At 43.2% G+C, this 23,034-nt stretch overlaps 1 protein-coding gene across 4 annotated transcripts in view; it reads left to right on the forward strand.

The window, feature by feature from the left end:
* SLC28A3 (solute carrier family 28 member 3) overlaps window positions 1-23,034 on the forward strand; it is a 103,295-nt gene that overhangs the window by 75,900 nt on the left and 4,361 nt on the right. For 3 of the 4 annotated variants that reach the window (XM_054986111.1, XM_054986112.1, XM_054986114.1), the window contains 4 exons: window positions 11-208; window positions 10,360-10,441; window positions 13,207-13,305; window positions 16,852-16,960. In XM_054986111.1, the coding sequence (XP_054842086.1) occupies window positions 11-208; window positions 10,360-10,441; window positions 13,207-13,305; window positions 16,852-16,960 (488 nt within the window). The remainder of the gene's footprint in view (window positions 1-10; window positions 209-10,359; window positions 10,442-13,206; window positions 13,306-16,851; window positions 16,961-23,034) is intronic. The other variant, XM_054986113.1, reaches the window with a different exon arrangement.

The raw sequence follows: 23,034 nt of genomic DNA on the forward strand, positions 1-23,034 counted from the left end.
TTTTCCGTAGATCATTTGTTCCTATGTCTTCATGCCATTTTCTTTCATGATGGGTGTAGACTGGGAAGACAGTTTTATTGTCGGTGGACTCCTAGGTTACAAGACTTTCTTCAATGAATTTGTGGCTTATGAACGTCTTGCAGAATTTATCCAGCACAGGAAGGAAGGGGGAGAAATGTACAGAAATGGCATAAAACAATATATGAGCGTGAGTATAGTTCTGTAAAAATTTTTTGCTGTATTAGAACCAGTTTCCTCAGAGATTCCAGAAGATTCGCACCAGATAAAAGTAATATTTGAATTAGAAGTCACTTTTGTTGGAACTGTATTATTATGGCAGTGAATCTTTTTAATACCCATGTATTCCTGTTACCACAGAGTATACAACCTGAGCTAAATGGCACAATCTGTCTCTTAACAATCTGTCTCTGAGATTTCAAAACCATTTTATAAAGGGCTGGGAGAGAAGAAAATTGCCTTAGACCTTAGTGTTTGTACCCAAACATGGGCAGTGCAGGGGAAATACCTCTGGGCTGATGGCTTCAAAGGAGCAATCTAGAAGAGCAAAGCATAGCTATTCAAATCATACAGAGAAGAGGAGAAACCATCTTTGGGAGTTAAGTTGAAGGCCAATCTATATTTCACATCAGAAAATCTTGGTGGGGGGAAGCTTAATCCCAAGAAGCCCAAGAGTTTACTACATCCTACGCCAGCGTAACTGCATGCCTCACCCCCACCATGGCAGGGATCCAGGAGCACCAATGAGGTGCTGTGTCCAAGCTGGGAGCACAGGGACCCAATTGCTCCTTGAATCACTGCACTGGATGTGGATGGGGGTGCCCCAAGCTGCCAAGCAAGGGCGTAGGCAGGTAGACAGAAGCTGCTGCCCCCAGCTGCACACTCACAATGGTGCGCACTACAGAGAAGGTGGAAGGCAGCCACTCAGGCCAGTTGCAATGGCACTGGCAGTCTCCAGGCTGCTCTCCTCTCTGCCAGGCAAGTGACTGGGCCACCCGGAGCTGCTGCCCCCCACCTCTGCACTCCCAGGTGCACACTTTTGGGCAGGGGATAGGAGAAGACAGCCTGACAGTCCAGCCACATCAGCAGCAGTGGCCTCCCAGGTGCCCTGTTTCTGCTGGGGTGCATGCCCTTTGCTGTGGCAAATAACTTGCTGTGGTAGGCTATGGGCCGCTGAGGCAGGTAAACCTGGCTTAGCACCCCTCCATGTGTGCCAAAGACTGGTGCCCTAGTGAGCGGGCTGGCCCTATCCTTTCCCTAGGGGGCATTTTCCTGATCAAAATGGCTCCCACCTGCTCATTTCCCAGGAAGTGAAATAGTCTGTGAACTGTGGCACAATGCTTGGTTATCTTAATTATTTTATGTTATTTGAGCTGTAAACCACCAAAAATAAATAAAATAAATGTAACAGAATGGGATGGAAGAATCTTGAGGTGGTAAAGTGGAATGCTTCACTTTGGATTTCAGCTGGTGAATGTCATTTTTGAATGCTCCTTGGAGTTAAAAATGTCAATGGACCACTGAACTCTGCTCAGGACTGCACTGAAAATTTCTACATTGAAAGTTTCTAGTCAACCTATACGCTGATGAGATTTACCATTTACATTGAGGGGTTTTTTTATAGGAGAACATTCAAAAATGGCATTCCCCAAATATAGCCTCCACTCTCCAGTCTATCACTGCACAACCCTTCCGTCTTGTTCCTATTTCTTTCTGCTGCATGTTGGAGAAAACGACATGCATCCTTCTTCAAGCAAGTTTAAAGTTTATATGTGCTCCAGAGAGCATAAAGGTGGAGGAGGGAGACTTGTGTTGAATCTTGATGGGTCTAGACTGGGAAGATGCAAGTGCCCTGCAAGAGGAGGTGCTTAATTAAGCAAGGAGTTTAAAGAAGTCTGACGTCTCAGAAAGTGGATTTACCGACCAACTCTGAGCTCTTACATGGAACAGAGGAAAGCTGGAGAAGATTCTTTCCTACTGCTACTTTTTTCTTCGGGAGATTCACAACATTCTAAGATTCACTAATTAAAAGACTGTATTTTATCTCAGATTCAACTGAATGGACAATTTCAGACTGAGCCTGAACTGAGGGCTGATTCACGTGACTCTTGGAAAAAGTCAAGAAGGACTATCTTCTTGTTCAAGGAAAAGTATCTTAGAGCCAAACTCGACATTATGGTGGACATGAGTCCAACCATGTGATTTTGTCCCCCACTCTACCTTTTCAATTACTGAAATAGTTGTAGAGGGCTGTTTTGGTAGTTGGAAAGATGCAAGGGGAAAGAAGACTGCATGGTGCCACAGCACCACAGGCCCAAATAGAACTGGGCCCTCACATCAATTTTTATATGGCTAAAATCTCCTCTAGAATGGTGTTGAGAGCCATGGGTTGGGCCCGTGGCCACTATAAAGCCTTATTGCTTCATCAAAAACTGACTGAAAGTAGACTTTGTGCAAGGGTTGCCAGCCTTCCAGTAGTAGCTGGAGATCTCCTGGAATTACAGCTGATCTCACAGAGAGCAGTTCCCTTGGAGAAAATGGCTGCTTTGGGGGGTGGACTCTATGGCATTATACCCTGCTGAAGTGCCTCCCCTCCCCAAACCCTGTCCTCTCCTGACTCCGCTCAGAGCTGACAACTCTACTCTGCCAATGATGCACTTGGGATGACAACATCATCATAAGCAAAAAAAAAATTAGGTTGGATGGGATCTCTTCGACCCATTTATTGGCATTCCAAAAACCATCTGTGAATCAGCCCCCACATCACACTTAGGAAGCCATAGAAACCAGAGTGGGGTGGAGATGGCCTAGAAACATCCTTTTCCTATGCATGAAACAATATCTTCTTTTGCTTTATCACTCTAGTTCCCATTATTATAAATTATTCTACAATTTGGCAATTCCATAACAAGTTTTCAGGATGAATATAATGGCATAGTGACACAAAAGCTTGGCATGTTCAATTTTAACTTGCTTGTCCTCAGAATCCTTCAACAAAACCAGGTACAAGCATTTCTATTACACTGCTTCATTTCCACCCCCACAATCTGCAACAAAAAAGCTTCCTGCTTTTCAAACATTTCCAGGAAAAAGGAGCCCAAACAAGACCTTGAAATGCATTCTCCTGTGTATGCCCAGAGAGACAAGAAATATCTACAGATTGCTCCTTAAAAACATGAGGGGGCACAGATGAGCATCTAATCAACTGAAGCACTAAGCTGATTTCATTGAAGCAGGGAACAGCAGGTAGAGATAATGGACATGCTCTTACTGCTGTCCCTCTCCTTGAACTAAGATGATCTCTTTCAATATCAGGTTTACCATGAAGAAGGCAGTTTTTGCTACTGGCATTGCAAAATCCACAGTCAATCAAGTTGCAAAAGATTTTTAATGGGGAAGGCAATGCAGTATCATTATATGTAGCACTGATTGGCTTCCTTTGGGCATTTTATGCAATGATTCGATATTTTACTTGGTTGGCCAAAGTGTCTGGTTAAACCATATAGATTGGATCCTACAGATATTACTTCTCCAACCTTTTGGAATTCTTTGAAAAAGCGAACCAACATGTAGATAACAGATACCGATTAGCCACTGGTCATTTTCACACGGCCAGGCGCCCGGAAGATCGCACGAAACTCATGCCATAAAAGCGTCTTCCTAGCGCAATTTCTCAGCACAATCCTGTTTAATGGCCCTTTTTCTGACGTCATCGGGCCATTACAGGGGATCGTGCCTGTGCTAGGAAGACGCTTCATGCTGTACGTTTGTGCGATCTCCCGGGGCGCATGTGAAAATGGCCACTATATACTTGGACTTTCAAAGGGCTTTTGACAAAGTACCTAACCAAAGGCTTCTGAGTAAGCTTAGCAGTCATGGGATAAGAGCAAAGGCCTTTTGTGAATTGAAAATTGATTGAAAGGAAGCAGACAGCAAGGATAAACTGACAGCTCTCGCAACGGAGGGAAGTAAGCAGTGGGATCCCACATGGATTAGTATTGCAGCCAGTGCATTTAGTTTATTCATAAATGACCTTGAACTGGGGTAAACAGTGTAGAGGCCAAGTTGGCAAATAACACAAAATTATTCAGGATGGTGAAAACTGAGGCTGACTGTGAATAGCTCCAGGAGGGCAACAATGTAGCCAATGTGGCCAATGAAGTTCAGCGTAGGTAAGTATAATTGCATACTGGAACAAGAAATCTCAACTACATGCTAATGGGGTCTGAAATTGTTGAGACCGAGGGAAAAGAGAGGCAGAATTCACTGCCAAAGGATGTAGTGGTGGCCACAGGCATAGACAGCTTTAAAAGGAGATTGGACAGAGTCATGGAGGATAGAGGTCTACCAGTGACTACCAGCCATGGCGATGAAAGGGAACCTTCACACTTAGAGGCAGTAAACCTCTGAATACCAGTGCCAGTGCCAGGAGGCAACATCAGGGGAAGGTCTTGGCCTCTTTGCACAGTTTGTTGGCCCTCCAAGGTAACTGGTTGGCCACTTTGTGAGACGGGATGCTGGATTAGACAGACCGCTGATCTGCTCCAGCAGGGCTCTTCTTATGGAACAACAGAAATCCATGTATGCAATAGGAAGTGATGCCTCTCCCACCTTTCTCTGTTTGTCTCCTAAGCTACTTTGAACACGAGAAATTCAACATGGCCTTCCATGTAGGAAATCTTATGAAGTCCATGTATGGATTGTCACATACGATCATATACACACATACTTCTCTGTGTATTTATGTGGTAATCTATATATGGGCTTTATGCTATTGCCCTCCTAGAAATATTTTCCATGTAGAACTTCTGACATTCCTGAAAGATCCCTTTACCTTGGAGTCTTACAAATGTCTGCTAGTAAACCCAGGCAAACACTAAAGTACCATAGAAAAAGAAACCACAACACATCTAATGACACGGGCAGGTCTGTCAAGAGACACCATGGAGACCAGGCAAAGAGTTTGTTGCCAAGGAGCCCCCCTCTCCTGTTCTGAGGCCTGCCATGAACTGTGTCAGTTTCCTGCATTTCTGTTTTAAAGTTACACCAAAGACTCTGTTCTAGGGCAGCACTGCCCATGCCTGCTTCCTGACTACCCTGCTTGTATGGACTCTGCTAGGGATGTGCGTTTCGGCATTCAGAATGCCGAAAGAATGCCGAAACAAAAGTGTTTCGGCTTCTTTCGGGGAATGCCGAAACGTTTCGGGGAATGCCGAAACGTTTCGGGTAGCCGAAAGAAAAAAGCCGAAACGTTTCGGGATTCTTTCGGCTTTCTTTCGGCTTTTCTATGGGAAAATGCCTCCGTCTTCCAGGACGTCTGGAGGAGGCATTTTCCCACCGAATAAGCCCAAAATTGGTGGGGACCTTCCTCTAACCCTTCTCTAACAACCACCCAAGTTTCAGACAGATTGGACTTTGGGGGGCCATGTTATGGCCCCCCAAAGCAGGTCCCCCCATCCTCCCATAAGAAAGCGAAGGAGCAGCATATTGTTAGCATGCTGCTGCTGATCTTTCTTCATTATTTCCTATGGGGAAAAAATGAAGAGGCAGGCTTCCTTTGCCAGGGGTGGCATTTTGCATGCAAAATGCCCCCCAGCCCTCAGGGGCCCTTCTCCCACCCCTCCTCCCACCCCCCACCAAGGCTCAGCCTGCTCCCACTTGGGGGGGCCATTTCATGGCCTCCCCAAGTAGGTGCTCTAATCTCTACCACTGACAGCTGGGGGAGGCTTGTGTTGCCAGGGGTGGCATTTTGCATGCAAAATGCCCCCCAACCCTCTGGGGCCCTTCTCCCACCCCTCCTCCCACCCCCCCACCAAGGCTCAGCCTGCTCCCACTTGGGGGGGCATTTCATGGCCTCCCCAAGTAGGTGCTCTGCTCTCATCTCTACCACTGACAGCTGGGGGAGGCTTGTGTTGCCAGGGGTGGCATTTTGCATGCAAAATGCCCCCCAGCCCTCTGGGGCCCTTCTCCCACCCTTCCTCCCACCCCCCACCAAGGCTCAGACTGCTCCCACTTGGGGGGGCCATTTCATGGCCTCCCCAAGTAGGTCCTCTCAGCCCCTAAAGTCCACCCCTTACAGCCCCACACAAACCCAATTCCCCCCCAGCTGCCACACACAGACCCAAATCCCCACATTAGCCCCTCACAGACCCAAATCCACCCCCACCTGCCCCACACCCATAACCCCAGGAACAGGCTGGCAAAGGCCAGCCCTCTCCCTTTGTTCCCTATGCTGGGAACTTCTAAACTCTCTTTCCCTAGGCAATTCTGCACAGCCCAGGGGTGCCACAATGGTGGGCACACTTCTGAGTGCCAGCTGGTCCCTGTGAAAGAGCACCTGAACCACAGACACCCTCCCTCAAATTCCCCCACCACCTACAGAGATGGCTGGCCAGCCAGCCCCATTGTTCCCTATGATGGGAACCAACTGCACAACAAAGAATAAAACAAGAACAACACAAAATAAAGTTTTAAAAAAATTATATTCTCCCTTCCAAAGTACAAGTAGGCAAAGCATTATGACACATTACACCAGCAGTCCCCCACACAGAAAAATTAAAACAAAACTCACTTAACATCAGAGAATCACAAAGCATGATTCCTGTCAAAAACACTTTATTTCTTGAACAGCTTTAGGTTACACAGCAGGGGGGAACACCAAAGGGCATGGCAGCACTATCTTACACAAAAATAACACAACTCACTTCACATCAGAGAATCACAAAGCACAATTCCTGTTAAAAACACTTTATTTCTTGAACAGCTTTAGGTTACACAGCAGGGGGGAACACCAAAGGGCATGGCAGCACTATCTTACACAAAAATAACACAACTCACTTAACATCAGAGAATCACAAAAACACAATTCCTGGCAAAAACACTTTATTTCTTGAACAGCTTTAGGTTACACAGTAGGAGGGCACAACAGGGCATGATAGCAATGTACTGCAAAAAATAATACAACCCACTTCACCGTTTTTGACAGCAATTGTGTTTGTGTGATTCTCTGATGTGAAGTGAGTTGTGTTATTTTTGTGTAGTACACTGCTTTCCTGCTCTGTGGTGCCTTCCTAAAGCAGTTACAGAAATAAAGTGCTTTTGACAGCAATTTTTTGGGGTGATTCTTTAATGTGAAGCGAGTTGTGTTATTTTTGTGTAAGATAGTGCTGCCATGCCCTTTGGTGTTCCCCCCTGCTGTGTAACCTAAAGCTGTTCAAGAAATAAAGTGTTTTTAACAGGAATTGTGCTTTGTGATTCTCTGATGTGAAGTGAGTTGTGTTATTTTTGTGTAAGATAGTGCTGCCATGCCCTTTGGTGTTCCCCCCTGCTGTGTAACCTAAAGCTGTTCAAGAAATAAAGTGTTTTTGACAGGAATCATGCTTTGTGATTCTCTGATGTTAAGTGAGTTTTGTTTTAATTTTTCTGTGTGGGGGACTGCTGGTGTAATGTGTCATAATGCTTTGCCTACTTGTACTTTGGAAGGGAGAATATAATTTTTTTAAAACTTTATTTTGTGTTGTTCTTGTTTTATTCTTTGTTGTGCAGTTGGTTCCCATCATAGGGAACAATGGGGCTGGCTGGCCAGCCATCTCTGTAGGTGGTGGGGGAATTTGAGGGAGGGTGTCTGTGGTTCAGGTGCTCTTTCACAGGGACCAGCTGGCACTCAGAAGTGTGCCCACCATTGTGGCACCCCTGGGCTGTGCAGAATTGCCCAGGGAAAGAGAGTTTAGAAGTTCCCAGCATAGGGAACAAAGGGAGAGGGCTGGCCTTTGCCAGCCTGTTCCTGGGGTTATGGGTGTAGGGCAGGTGGGGGTGGATTTGGGTCTGTGAGGGGCTAATGTGGGGATTTGGGTCTGTGTGTGGCAGCTGGGGGGGAATTGGGTTTGTGTGGGGCTGTAAGGGGTGGACTTTAGGGGCTGAGAGGACCTACTTGGGGAGGCCATGAAATGGCCCCCCCAAGTGGGAGCAGTCTGAGCCTTGGTGGGGGGTGGGAGGAAGGGTGGGAGAAGGGCCCCAGAGGGCTGGGGGGCATTTTGCATGCAAAATGCCACCCCTGGCAAGACAAGCCTCCCCCAGCTGTCAGTGGTAGAGATGAGAGCAGAGCATCTACTTGGGGAGGCCATGAAATGCCCCCCCAAGTGGGAGCAGGCTGAGCCTTGGTGGGGGGTGGGAGGAGGGGTGGGAGAAGGGCCCCAGAGGGTTGGGGGGCATTTTGCATGCAAAATGCCACCCCTGGCAACACAAGCCTCCCCCAGCTGTCAGTGGTAGAGATTAGAGCACCTACTTGGGGAGGCCATGAAATGGCCCCCCCCAAGTGGGAGCAGGCTGAGCCTTGGTGGGGGGTGGGAGGAGGGGTGGGAGAAGGGCCCCTGAGGGTAGGGGGGCATTTTGCATGCAAAATGCCACCCCTGGCAAAGGAAGCCTGCCTCTTCATTTTTTCCCCATAGGAAATAATGAAGAAAGATCAGCAGCAGCATGCTAACAATATGCTGCTCCTTCGCTTTCTTATGGGAGGATGGGGGGACCTGCTTTGGGGGGCCATAACATGGCCCCCCAAAGTCCAATCTGTCTGAAACTTGGGTGGTTGTTAGAGAAGGGTTAGAGGAAGGTCCCCACCAATTTTGGGCTTATTAGGTGGGAAAATGCCTCCTCCAGGCGTCCTGAAAGACGGAGGCATTTTCCCCAAAAAAAACCCCGAAAGAATGCCGAAAGAATGCCGAAAGAATCCCGAATCCCGAATCCCGAAAGAGATTCTTGTTTCGGCTTTCGGCTTTAACGGTAGAGAATCTTGTTTCGGGTAATCCCGAAACAAGAAAGCCGAAAGTTTTTTCCTTGCACACCCCTAGACTCTGCTTTTCCTGTCTCTATTGTGGACTATATTGCCTACACACTGTTTCCTGCCTCCATGGACATCTGCCTCACCTGGGCCCAGAGCCACGCTGTTGGCAGCATGGTGCCAACCAGGGAGACCCTCCACGAGCCTGGCCCCTGGTCAGTTCCCGCGGGGAATCTCTCGCGGTCTGGCCACCAAGCTTGCCCTCGCTACTGGGCAGCCTGCTAGCAAGCCCTAGTCATGCCCAGGCGGCAGCCATGTTCCCAGGCAGCCAGAAGACCAGCCTGAGCAGCCTGCTCAGAGAAGCCATTTCGTGGAAGCGTGCAGACCACGTCCGCAGCGGCCAGCCTCGCCCTGCTCTGCATATCTCAATAGCCGCCCCGGAATGGAAGCTAAAGTGCCGGCTGTCCTGAGCACTTAATGGACGCATCTCAAAGCAACCTTCACATTCTAGAGCTGATGACATCGAGACCAGCCCAGCTTCCTGGAAGACCCATTCAACCTGCCCGGCATTCCCCCTCCCTACTTTGTCCCCTCTTCCCAAGGTGTCACAATAATATATTCAGATTCTAAAGTTGCCCATCTAGGGTAGTTACAGAGCCATTAAACCTTTGTTTCGCTCGTGAGAACCACAGGGAAAGGCACTGGCCCCAGGGTACGTTTTGGGGTATTTAAGCCGGCCTCCCTGGCCATGAGGTGTGCGTGCCATTCCTAACCTGAAACCCTTGCTGTCACTCTCTTCGGATCTAGTGCAGGCATTAGACCATCCCATCTCGCTGCTACGTCTTTCTTCCATGCCGTAACCAGGTGAGTATACCCAGTTCCGTCATTCTCAAGTGGGCTCTCCTGCTAATGCAACCGTCTCTATTTTCCTACTCTTTATTTCTTAGTTCCTTGTATGTACTCCATGTGTATGTGCTACTGTAGGAATACACAACATTCTTAGTAAAAACACATTTATTGCTATTAGTCTCGCCTCTTTACTACACGAGTGATCCAGAGAGGGACCCTGGTATATATTGGTTAAGATCCGCACTAAATTAAAACCCAGTCTGCAAGCTAATTCCCCCATTAAGAAGAGCAGTTCTGGTAACAAATTCCTCTGGGCCAGCCTCACTCATATCGAACCCAAACATCATATGGAAACCAATTGCACGGCCCCAAGGGAACCAAATCTCGTGGAATCTCCCTGAACAGTCCTGAAATGGGCTCTGATGTCTGAAAGCTTATGCCAGGAAACATTGGTAAATTCATAAGGTGCCACCATACTCTTGGATATTTTTGCTGCAACTAACTACCTTTGTTATCCAGCCAGCCATGGTCATACTGATGAGATGTAGAGATAAGATGCAATTTCCCGACTCTGTGTTTTATTGCCATATGAATTTTTATTGTATGTTTGCTCTGTTTTAATAAGAAACAAACAAAATTCAATTTTAAGAGGTTATGAAGTTTTACATGATTAAGGAATTTAAATAACAATTTTTCCCCATTTGTTTCATTTTTAGATCCGATCTGAAACTATTGCCACCTATGCCCTCTGTGGATTTGCAAACTTTGGCTCCTTGGGATTGGTAATTGGCGGTCTAAGTAAGTACAGTATATTTTTCTAATTTGGAAATTTATATTGAGCAAATGGATCCCCAAATTTCTTCATCATAATGAGCAGTTTCACTATATGCTGGTGAATGAGACAATTCTCCCCCTCATACATTTGTAGCTGGAAAGGAGATCAAGGAATTGTTCCTGATGTCATGCTGCACATCGGAGGTGCTCAATGCAGTACAACATGGAGTCCACACAGAGGTTTTTCTCCATTTCAGAAACTTTAATTGTGCACCTTTCCCCACCAGACAACACTGTCCTCCATTTCCTGCACAAATATGAACAGCCCATTGTTTCCACTAAAAACTTCACTTTAAAAAAATGGAGGTAAAAACCCTACTGTTATGGTGGTGTTGAGACAATATTTTTCATGTATCTGGAAGGGATGGTATGCCTTGAGGATGTATGAATTAAAGGTAATGTTCCCTTCCTCTGCATTTTCATAGTGAACTGCCTTGGTGTTATTGTTGACATCAACAAAAAGGAGAGTTTTTAAAAATAGTTTGGGTCAGGGCAATGTCACAGCACTATTACAACATTATGACAATGCAGGGCTTTTTTCTGGGAAAAGAGGTGGTGGAACTCAGTGGGTTGCCCTCGGAGAAAATGGTCACATGGCTGGTGGCCCCGCCCCCTGATCTCCAGACAGAGGGGAGTTTAGATTGCCCTCCATGCTGCTCCAGCAGCGCAGAGGGCAATCTAAACTCCCCTCTGTCTGGAGATCAGGGGGCGGGGCCACCAGCCATGTGACCATTTTCAAGAGGTTCCGGAACTCTGTTCCACCGCGTTCCTGCTGAAAAAAAGCCCTGTGACAATGTAAGTGGCAAGTGTTTTTTCTCTGCACTCCTGATTAGGACTTGAAAAGCTCCTGGTGTCCTTTCTACCCTTCCCACAAGCAGTAGGGGGGCAATTAGTTTTTTTTTAATGTATATGACTGCAATAGGACACCCAATACCAAAGGTTTCTAGTATTCATTATTCTGGAGCAGTTCTATGCAAATACATAGGCTTTTAAAAAGTATACTATTGTGCTACTCTTGAGCAGCACTATGCATCAATCAAAAATAAAAAGGTGGACATAGAATCATGAAAGTAGCTTGATAATACCTTTGGGAGTAGAAAACAGCAAAAGTCCAGTAGCACCTTTAAGAATAATAAAATTTGTGGTAGGGTGGGTATGAACTTTCATGAGTCACAGCTCACTTCTTTAGATACGGTATCTGAAGAAGTGAGCTGTGACTCACGAAAGCTCATACCCTACCACAAATTTTGTTAGTCTTATAGGTGCTACTGGACTCTTGTTGTTTTCTGCTTCTACAGACAGACTAACACAGCTACACATCTTGATCTAACACCTTTGGGAGTAGATGCAATCTTCATCTGGTGTGAAGGAGAAGCCATGACTAACAATGGTGAAAAACCTGATTACCCTGTGCTATGTAGAATCTCTGCTGCAAGCACAAATTGAGCAACAATCACTCCTGCAACATGACCACAACGGAAAAAAATGCTCATGCAGCATCAGCCACAGCAGAACCCTTGCACTCTTCTTAAGCTGAGGCTGAAGAGATGAATGGATATCTTCCACTGTGCTTCAGAGGTGCTCCAAACATCTCCAAAGTTTTTTCTGACATCTAAAACAAGACTCTGCCCTTCCCTCATGAAAATCACATTTTTAAGCTGGTTATCCAAGACCAAAATTGTGGACCCCTGAAGATACAACACGTAAGTGAAAACATATCAAACTCAATCTTTCTACTAAGGTAGCCTTCCTCATACCCTAAAGACAAAAGTATTTGATTATTGGCCTAAGCCAAGCACTGAAAGATTCTCAACAGCTGCCTAAGAGAAGCAAGGCCCCAATACTCTATCTGCAACACAGCCTAGGGGGAAGGGGTACAAGCATCAATGTGCTTCCAAAAATTCAAAGATTATACCCTGTACCCATAACACAACTCTTTTGTAAATGAGTAAGGAAGAGAGTTGAGGTAAGTAATCTTGGAACAGCATTTAGCATAAATAAGATGAAAAGACACACATTAATACAGTATAATGACTGGATAGAAATAAGAATCTTGGAATATTTAAATATTGTCTGTGTCAAGCTGCATTTTGGAGATGCACAGAAGGACTCTAGTTCATCATAGTTCATACTCCAAGGACAAACAAAACAAATTGGGGGCAGCAACAGTGATATAATTAGAATACAGGGTAGCAATTTCTCATTTATCAGTCAGTCATCCCAGGTCATCAACCATCAGAGCTTTCTTGGCCAAAGGACATAAAGCTGTTGTCTTCTCAAACCTTGTTAGACTACAGCTGCACAACACTTCTTATAATCGTATCTGATATTGAAATGAGCTGAGGAAAAAGTGATTATGTAAACCCAGAGTCTGCTATCAGAAGCAGAAACAATGAAGACACGTACTTTGAATTAAGTGGCCAGTTAATGATTTTATGAGGTTAAACAGGCTAACGTGTTTTAACTACAGGGGCATTTGAGTTATCAGTTTTGTTTGCATTATAGTTTGTATTTTGGATTGTGGTTTAGAGAATTTGATGTGTGGCTGGCTACATGTCTGTGTTTTCTCATTTTATTGATGGTGTTAAATTGCATGGCTGTCATGAAAGGCAGTTAAACATTTTAAATAAAATAAATTGAACATGGTTTCAATAGGGTGAGGGTGTTGGCACAGATATGTTCTAAATATCTCTGCTTTTGTAATAATTTCTTTTAAATGTTTCCGTCAGCATCCATGGCTCCCTCCAGGAAAAGAGACATTGCAGGAAGCGCCTTCAGAGCCATGATTGCCGGTACTGTGGCCTGCTTCATGACTGCTTGCATAGCAGGTATTCAGCCTCTAGATACCACTGGAAGGCAGTATTTTGCTTTGTCCATTGAATTTTCCCCACTAATAGTTGTTGTGTTCTGATATTTTTGGAGTGCTCTAAATATTGTTGTAGGGATCCACTCATAAAATATTTACTTCCTTACAAGGATGAAGTTTCTTCCTCAACATTTTATTGACATTTTTAAAAGATGTATTTAGCTCACACAGACATTTAGTGTAATATACCAGTTAAAAAGGAATTCTCTCCTCAAAAGTCCTCTAACCTACTAACCCTAACCCAAAAATCTGCTTTGGACATGGAAGCTTATAGAAGAAATGTGAAGAAGAAGAATAGTAGTAGAAGTAATAGGAATGAGAAAGCATCAGTGATGGTTATATTTAAGCAGAGTTATACCCTTCTAAATCTATTGGTGTAACTCTGTTTAGGATTACATTGGCCGTCGTCACGCAGCCATAAATTTAGCGCCAAACTAGCGCCATCTCCCGCTGAATTCTCACCTTATTCTGGCTCTCTTGCAATTTCGCCATTCTCCCCAATTCACACTTTGTGACTATTTATGTCGTCTTTATCCACTTCCATGTGAATGCCCTGGATCGACTATGAACGCTTTGCAACACCAAAACGCTCACTCTCCCTGATCATCTGTCTCACCTAACACTGATTCTCCTGCCCTACACTCCCACAAGCCCCAGTGCGACCCACAATTAAGCCTCAAAGTAATTTTTTAAAAAAAACATCAGCCTTAGAGCTCTATAGCCCTATAGCCCTATTCTGCCATGGGTGGGAAATCTCTGCTACCTATCACGGCTGGCTTTTGGGTTGGCCCAGCACAATATTATAATAGAAGAGTAATATAACGCAAATATGCGGGAAAAATTTTTTTTAAAAGGGGGTGGGATTTTTAGGGCCCCATTTCTGGAGGCACTTTGACTGACTGTTGAATTGTGCTTTTCCCTTTTAATGTGACTGACTGGAAGTGTAAGCAGTCGTCAAAAGATGGGAGAATCCGTTCTAATAACAATAACAGAAGAAACGATTTCTAGTGCAAAACTGATGAAATAAGGGCTCATGTGACGATGGCCATTGTTAGTATTCAGAGTTTCATAAAAGGTCTTATATATTCTTGAATTTATCCTCCATTTCTCAATGAGCAAACAATACTTTTTCTTTTGCAGCACAGTCATTCTTAATGTAATATGCAGTGCTGTTATATTTGAAAACATTTAAACTCCTGTATAAAACTGACAAAGGTTGAACATAAATAGTTCACAAGAGGTAACCAGGAGCAAAAAGGAAATAGACTAGTTTCTGTCCTGTCTTTTCAACAGGCTTGTACAAGTCCCCTGCATACATACCATCTCTGCTTTCCCTTATCAGTCTTGCCTTGAGATAAACCAAGAAGCCCTGAGGACAGAGTCGAGAAGCAGAGTTGGAGCTCCCGGCACTGTGTGATGATGTCATCGGCACAGCGTGTGTTGGGGTGGCCGGCTTGCCGTGCGGCTGGCTGAGCACAGGGCTAGGAGGCCCTCTGCGCAGTTCACGAGCCCTGCTGGCCTGTGCCGCTCATGCAGCAAGCTGGCTGCCCCAGCACACGGTGCGCCGTAGATCTGGCAGTGGCAGCGAGGGCATGCGCTGGGGCAGCTGGCTTGCCATGCGGGTGGCTGAGTGCAGGGCTGGGAGGTCCTGCGCACATGGCAAGCCAGCAGGCCCATCGGCGGGGCTAGCGAGGGCCTCCCAACCCTGCACTCAGCCACCCGCGCAGCAAGCCACGGCGCGCTCCTGGGCAGCTGGCAGCCGTGCCCAGCGCCCCATCTTTGGCAGCACTGGGGGCAGGCTACCCCCCCCCTGCCCCCTCTTGATCCGGCCCTGTGGAGAGGTGCTATGAAATGAGAAGCTGTGGAAATCATTTTCAGGGAATTTGGCACTGATTGATGTTATGATGAAGAAATGCAGGATGTCTCTTGAGTAACACACAAGAGCCCCTGGCCCCAGATAAAATCTGGGAACCAAGCAATAAACCCCTTCGGTTTCAAGCATAGATGGTTTCCTGTTTATGGAGACAAATAGGTATGGCAGTGACAACCATTTGCAAACCTGCCAGAAGAGACACAATATGTCACTTTTTGGATATCTGGAGTTAGGACCATAAAGATTGAGGATGTGCAGCTGATTATGACTGGGTGGAAGGAATGGTGGGAAGTACAGGTACTCAGCCCCTATATCAGGATGGGTCAAAGAAGAACTCTCCCAAGTGGGAGAGAAACAGTTATAAGAAGTTTAACACATTCTGTGAAAGGCGCACAAGTCAAGAACCAGGGAATGAGGAGAAATGGAGGGAAATCTGCACCAACCAGCCTGTATTTCAAAATTCCAGCTTTGCTTGTGCCCATTTCTCAATTTAAAACCAATGACTTGTATAACCCAGTTAGCCTCAGGGTTTTGTTTTTATTAGTTACTGTAAGACTTCTGCTAATATTTTGATAGACTTTACCTGTGCATCTGTACGCATAGAAAACAGAGAGGTATATTAGTGATTTTTTTTTCTTTTTAAAGATCTCAGACTATGATTTACCCAAATGACTGGCTGTTTATCCATGCAGAGTTCAAAACACCTGACCAGGTTAGAGAGTTAGCTGGCAGCGGACAGCAGAGCGTATAGAAGCTAGCACATGCACCTCTGTCAGGGAAAGGGACAAATGGGTGTGAGCCCCCTCACATAGATGCAGATCCCCACCACCTCTTGGATTCTCATGTATTAAAAGGGTTGATCCTCATGTCTTAAAAGGATATTATACTGGCAGAGTATAACAATCACAGGGAGGAACATGATGGGTGTTTGGAGCTTACTGAATTATTATTATTATTATTATTATTATTATTATTATTAACAACAACAACAACAACAACAACAACAACAATATCCCACCCTCCCCGCAAGCGGGCTCAGGGCGGGTCACAACAGAAAATAAAATATACAAAATAAAATCACAATCAATTAATACAGCTTTCTAATAAAACACTTGCTCATCGTCTAAAACCATATAGCATCTGACGGAGATGGAGATATGGCTTACCCATGCATGGTCACTCATATATGGAGGGTAGATGGTCAATACCCCCTACAGACATAGAGGAGACCAGGAGAGAGGCTCATTTGGTGGAAACTCTGATGTGTGTGAGAGAGATAAAATAACAAGCTTATACTAAGCTTAGGTTTAGAAAAGAAATAAGAGCTCTTTATTATAGGAATTCCACAGGAAGAGAAGAACGTCATGAGGAAGAAGACCTGAGATGAGCAAACTGCACATCAAAGGATAGTTCAGGACAGTAAAGAGTAAACAGATGCCCTGACTTCTCTATCTTTCTAACTTTCTGGTTTGTACCCCTCTAAAATCTTAGGAAAGGGACAGTGTTAAATCTTCCTCTTCTAACATCATGGGCAAAAAGTGTGTGGGGGGGGGGAGAAGCAGAGGTGGAGGACCACTACAATCTAAAACACACTACTGTTGTTTAAGACAAGTGGCTTTTCTTTTCTGTTTTCAGGAATATTATCTGTTGCAATAGATCCATGCTATGATGTATTAGGAAGCAGCTTCAACACCACTACAAACAGCACAGAAAAAGTTACATGCTGCCTAAATCTGTTTAACAGGTAATTATTAAAAAGAAAACTCTGTTTCAATTCATAGTCATTGTGTACAGTGTTGCTGACACATGATCCTAAGACAAAGATAATGTGTTACTTTTATTAAAGGATAGAATACAGGCTTATAACCCAGTGCTCATGAAGATGGTCTGATCATTGTTTTTGATTTTTTTACTTCAACATTCTGAAGTGTTTGGGTTTGTCTTTATCCACGTTCTCCAACACATATCCCAAGAATTAATCCTTTGGACATTTTGCCTGTTCCTCATTATTGAAGGCATAAAGTTATGCCTTAATAATGCTGTGAAGGACTGCACTTTATAAAAGCCTGGAAGTGCTGTACAAACAGCTGCAGGACTGTTAAGGGTTAATCCTTCGCATACACAGAGAACTTTGAGTCGCAGGCTACTCCATAGACTCTGATTGGGTAGCATGAGCTGGAAAGAAGAAGGGCCCAAGCTGAGAGGAATCCAGTGTGAACAGTTGGGAGACGGAGTCCTGATAGAGAGCAGTTTTAACACCAACAGGAGAACTGGGGAAAAGTTGGCAAGGAAGTTTGGGAAATAGATAAAGACTCCCATTTGGACTAAAGAAAGCAGATTGATCTTCTAAGGAGAGGAGACTTTCCTTACCCAGTTAAACAGGAAGTTGCTCTGGAGAGTGGAGAGATCCCTCCCTGGTCAGGTATGGTTGGAAAACTGCCTTTGGAGACCTTAAGTTTCAGTCAATAATAATAATAACAATGATAATAATAATATTAGATTTATATAAAACTGAAGGAGAGCGCTAGTGTTTGAAGAGAACGGTTTTTGGGGTACTAGAAAGTGAGTACCAGTATTCTTAAACTCAAAAGAGTCAGAAAATACTAAAAGAAAGTGTACCAGAGTGTTTGCAGAAAACACAGGAACAAAAGCTTCTAAACATAAGAGTTTAAGTATCTCTGAAGAACTTAAGAACTAAAGTCTGTGCAGGTATTGATTTTACCTCAGAGATATCTATGCTGAATTACCTCAGAAATTTTCTTTTTTTTTTTTGAAAAAATTTTATTGGGTTAGAATCCGTTATTTTTACATTTACATTCAATTTCCCCCAAATTTTTCATTTCTAACCCCCTCCCTTTCCCCCCCCTTTTGTTGACTTCCAACAGTTTTCCAACCCTTTGTCCCTTTTCCCTTACTTCTATTAAATTCCTCTATCTAAAGCAAATATATATTCTCCATTATACTAAGCAGTACATCCTTAACTATTTTTCTTATTATATATCCAAACTGTAAGTCTTTGTTTCCATCTTAGATAAACAATTTATCCCATTTTCCATTTTTAAATATTTCTATATATCATAAACCTATATATCATAAACCATAAAAATCTTACACATTTAAATCAAACAATTTGACTTATTCTCTATATATTACTCATTCTGTCTTTTTATGGTAATTCTATATAACTCTCATCACATAGTCAATCAATTTGACTCGTCTATACCTTCAGACATTCAGTTTGGTGCATTATACAAATCTTATCAAAGAAAGAAAATATTGTTGGTTACTCAATCCTTATATTTATTCCTTATAGTTAATTATTTTCTATCAATATTCTATTTATTAACCTATATATATCTATATATATGTCAATCTGTTAATCTAACTGCTTATAAATTCACATTTATCTCTTCTCCCCCCGGTAAAGTCACCCCCTCTACATTTTATTATACTTCAGTAGTTCTCAAACTGCCACAGTTTTCCTCCCACCTCCCATTTCTTCTCCAAATATTGTTTCAGCTTCTCCCAGTCTGTGTTAAACTGCCCTGAGTCCAGATTTCTCAGTTTTCTTGTCATCTTGTCCATTTCCGCCATGTACAGCAATTTGTAGATCCAATCTTCGATAGTTGGCACTTCCTGTACTTTCCATTTTTGCGCATACAATAGTCTAGCTGCTGCCGTCATATAAAATATCAGCGTCCTGTGATGGGCTGGAATTCCCTCCATTCCCAAGTTCAGTAGCAGGAGTTCTGGGTTCTTATTAATTTGAAATTGTAAAATTTCACTCATTTCTCTTATTATTACCCCCCAGTACTGCCTAGCTACCTCACACGACCACCACATATGATAGAGGGAGCCCTCATGCTTCCTACATTTCCAGCATTTATTAGAAGTGTTCAAATTCCCTAGCGCAATCTTCTTTGGTGTCATGTACCAACAATAAATCATTTTGTAGATGTTCTCTTTGATATTTGTACATGTCGTTGTCTTCATTGTAGTCTTCCACAAGTATTCCCATGCCTCCATTGTTATTTCTTTATTAAAATTTATAGCCCATTTCACCATTTGTGTTTTAACTGTCTCATCCTCAGTATACCATTTCAACAGTACTTGGTATACCTTGGATATTCTTTTCTTGTCCTCTTTAAGAAGGGTCTGCTCTAGTTCCGAATTCTCTATTCGTATACCTCCTTTTACAGAGTCCGAGTTATACAAATCTCTGATCTGTCTATACTGGAACCAATAGTAATTAGGTGATAGTTCCTCTTGCGTCTTTATTCTAAGTTTAGATGCTTCTACTTTAGTTATTTCTTTGTATGTTAAACATTGTCGTTCATTATCAACAGCTCTCGGGTCTATCACCTCATATGGAACCACCCACCAAGGAGTTCCTTCTTGTAGATAAATTCTGTACTTCTTCCAGGTTGTGTATAGACTTCTCCGTACAAAATGGTGCAGGAACATCGAGTTGACCTTTACTTTGTCGTGCCATAGGTATGCGTGCCATCCAAATATTTTTTTGTATCCCTCTAGGGCTAATAGTTTCTTGTTCTTTAATGTCATCCACTCTTTCAGCCAAACTAGGCAGATTGCATCATGGTAAAGTCTCAGGTTGGGCAGTTGCATTCCGCCTCTTTCCTTTGCATCTTGTAAAACTTTCATTTTCACTCGGGGCTTCTTGCCTGCCCATACAAAATCTGATATTTTCCTCTGCCATTTTTCAAATTGTTTAGAGTCTCTGATGATTGGTATTGTCTGTAGCAAAAACATCACTCTTGGTAACACATTCATTTTAACTGCTGCAATCCTACCCAACCATGACAGATTGAGCCTATTCCATTTAATCAAGTCTCTCTCAATCTGAGTCCATAGTTTTTCATAATTATTCTTGAATAAATCTATATTCTTTGCAGTCAGTTCAATTCCCAAATATTTCACCTTACTTGTTACTTCACAGTCCGTTGTTTCCATTAACAGTTGTTGTTTCTGCTTAGTCATATTTTTACATAGTATCTTTGACTTCTTTTTGTTGATATAGAAACCTGCCAAGTCTCCAAACTCCTTGATCTTGTCTATCACTTTTGGCATGTTCTCCAATGGGTCCTCTACGATTAACATTATATCATCCGCGAATGCTCTGACCTTGTATGAGTAGTCCTTTATTTTTATTCCTCGAATTTCCTCGTCTTGTCGTATTTGTATCATCAGGATCTCCAATACTAAAATGAACAACAGTGGAGACAACGGGCAACCTTGTCTTCTTCCTTTACTTATAATCAGTTTCTTAGTCAATTCATCGTTCACCACAATTGCTGCAGTCTGGTCTCTGTAGATTTCCTTAATTGCTCTGATGAATCTTTCTCCTAATTGTAGCTTTTCCATAGTGGCAAACATAAAGTCCCAGTTTAAATTGTCAAATGCCTTTTCAGCGTCGACAAAGAAGAAACCAACCTCTTTATCACAACGCTTATCATAATATTCAATAGCATCAATCACTGTCCTTAAATTGTCTCTTATTTGTCTGTCTGGCAAAAAGCCTGCTTGCTCCTCCTCTATAACTTCCGAAAGCCACCCCTTCAGTCTCTCCGCCAGTATCTTCGCAAAAATTTTATAGTCATTGTTGAGTAACGATATAGGTCTGTAATTTTTCACATTAGTCAAATCTTGGCCCTCTTTTGGGATCAATGATATGTTCGCTTCAGACCAAGTGTCTGGAATCCTTTGATCCCTTAGAACTCCATTGATCACCTCCTTTAGGAATGGTGCCAGCTCATTGGCCATAGTCTTATAAAATTTAGCTGTAAGTCCATCTGGCCCTGGCACCTTTCCTAGATTTGCAGATTGTATTGCCTTACTTATTTCCTCATCCGTTACTTCGCTATTCAGTTTATTTCTCCAAGCGTCCGAGATTTCTGGTAGCGTCATTTTCTCCAGATATGACGCTATTGAGTCTTTATTTACTTCTTTCTTGTTGTACAGTTTAGCGTAGAATTTATAAAAGGCTCTACTAATGGTAGTCTGTTCCAAATACGTTTTGTCATCTTCACAAATTTTATTTATTGTTTTCTTTTCCCTTCTCTTCTTCAGTTGCCATGCCAGGTACTTCCCAGGTTTATTTGCACCCTCAAACGCTTTCTGATTCAGCCTTTTGAGATTCCACTCCAATTCTTTATTGCTCATTGCTGTTAGCTGTTCTTGCAATATTTTAATTTCCTGGTATAATTTCTTTTTCCCTGGTCTCTTTTTTAACTGTATTTCCTTAGCTTTTATTTTCTCCTCAATCTCTTGTCTCTTCTCCTCTTTCTTCTTTCTTGCTCTGCCATTTAAGTCCATTAGTATGCCCCTTATAACCGCCTTGTAAGCATCCCAAACTTTATCAGTTGGTATTTCTTTATTCACGTTGTATTGTATGAAAAACTTTGTCTCTCTTCTCAATATTTCCATATTCTCTTTTTCCTGTAGCAAGTCCTCATTTATTCTCCATGCTTTCCTTTTTCTCCTTTTCCCTAATTTCCACATAATTGGGTTATGATCTGAGCCTACCATCGGCATTATTTCTACATCTTTAGTCCATAACGCCAAATCTTTTGAGGCCCAGATCATGTCAATTCTTGATAATGTGGAGTGCCTTGCAGAATAAAAAGTAAACTGTCTGCTTTTAGGATATTCTCTCCTCCATACATCTTCAAGAGTCTCTTGTTGAATCAGCTCAAAAAAGAGCTTTGGTAATAGTCCTCTTTTCTTTTGTGCTATTGTAGTCTTTTTATCCAGTTCCAAGTCTGTCACTCCATTGAAGTCTCCAGCAAGAATTATCTGATCATATGAAAGATCGTCTAAATGCTTCCTCAAATCCTCAAAGAAGCACTCTTTTGCACCATTAGGTGCGTAAATTCCGACTACCAACACTCTCTTTAGGTTCCAAGTACATTCCACTGCTACAAATCTGGCTTCCACATCTTTCATTATGAATTTTGGTTGTAGCTCCTCTTTTACATACCACACCACTCCTCTTTTTTTCTTACTTGAGGCCGCTACAAAGTCCTTGCCCAATTTTCCCAGTTTTAAATATTTTACATCCTGTTTTCGAATATGAGTCTCTTGCAAACAAACAATATCACATTTTTGTTTTAGTAGCCAGTGAAAAATATTTTTCCTCTTATTCGGTGAATTTAGTCCATTTACATTCCAAGATAATACTTTACACTCCATATTCATAATCTTGTTGGTAAGTCTTTTTCATTGTCCCTTATAAATCGCTCCATCTCCCGCTCAGATCTGATACGCTTTTTGGCACCTCCAAATTCGAAGGACAAACCCTCTGGGAGCTCCCATCTGTACCTGATTTTCATGTCCTTCAACATCTGGATTAGCGCTTTATATTTTTTCCAATCTAGTAACACTGATCTGGGTAGTTCCTTCATTATAATGATTGTCTTGCCATCGATCTCCAATGGATCTTGAAACTGTTTAGTCACAATCTTCTCTTTCATGTTTCTTGTTGTAAATTGTACAATCACATCTCTTGGTACTTTCCTCTGGGTTGCAATTCTCGAGTTCACACGATATGCCACATCTAGGATAGCCACAACTTCCTCCTCCTCCTTCCCCAGGTATTCAGCTAACACCTCCGTCATCTGCTCTTGCGCTGTCTTTCCTTCCATTTCCGGCAGGCCGCGAAATCTCAGCTGCTTCTCCATATGTCTACTTTCCGCAACCGCCATCCTTCCCCTCATCAGCCTCATCTCTGTTTGTTGCGTATCTGCTAAGTTCTCCATCGCTCCTTCTACTGTTTTAACTCTCTGCTGCGTCCCTTGTAGT

Source organism: Eublepharis macularius, chromosome 8, assembly GCF_028583425.1.
Source record: "Eublepharis macularius isolate TG4126 chromosome 8, MPM_Emac_v1.0, whole genome shotgun sequence".
Taxonomy (NCBI): Eukaryota; Metazoa; Chordata; class Lepidosauria; order Squamata; family Eublepharidae; genus Eublepharis; species Eublepharis macularius.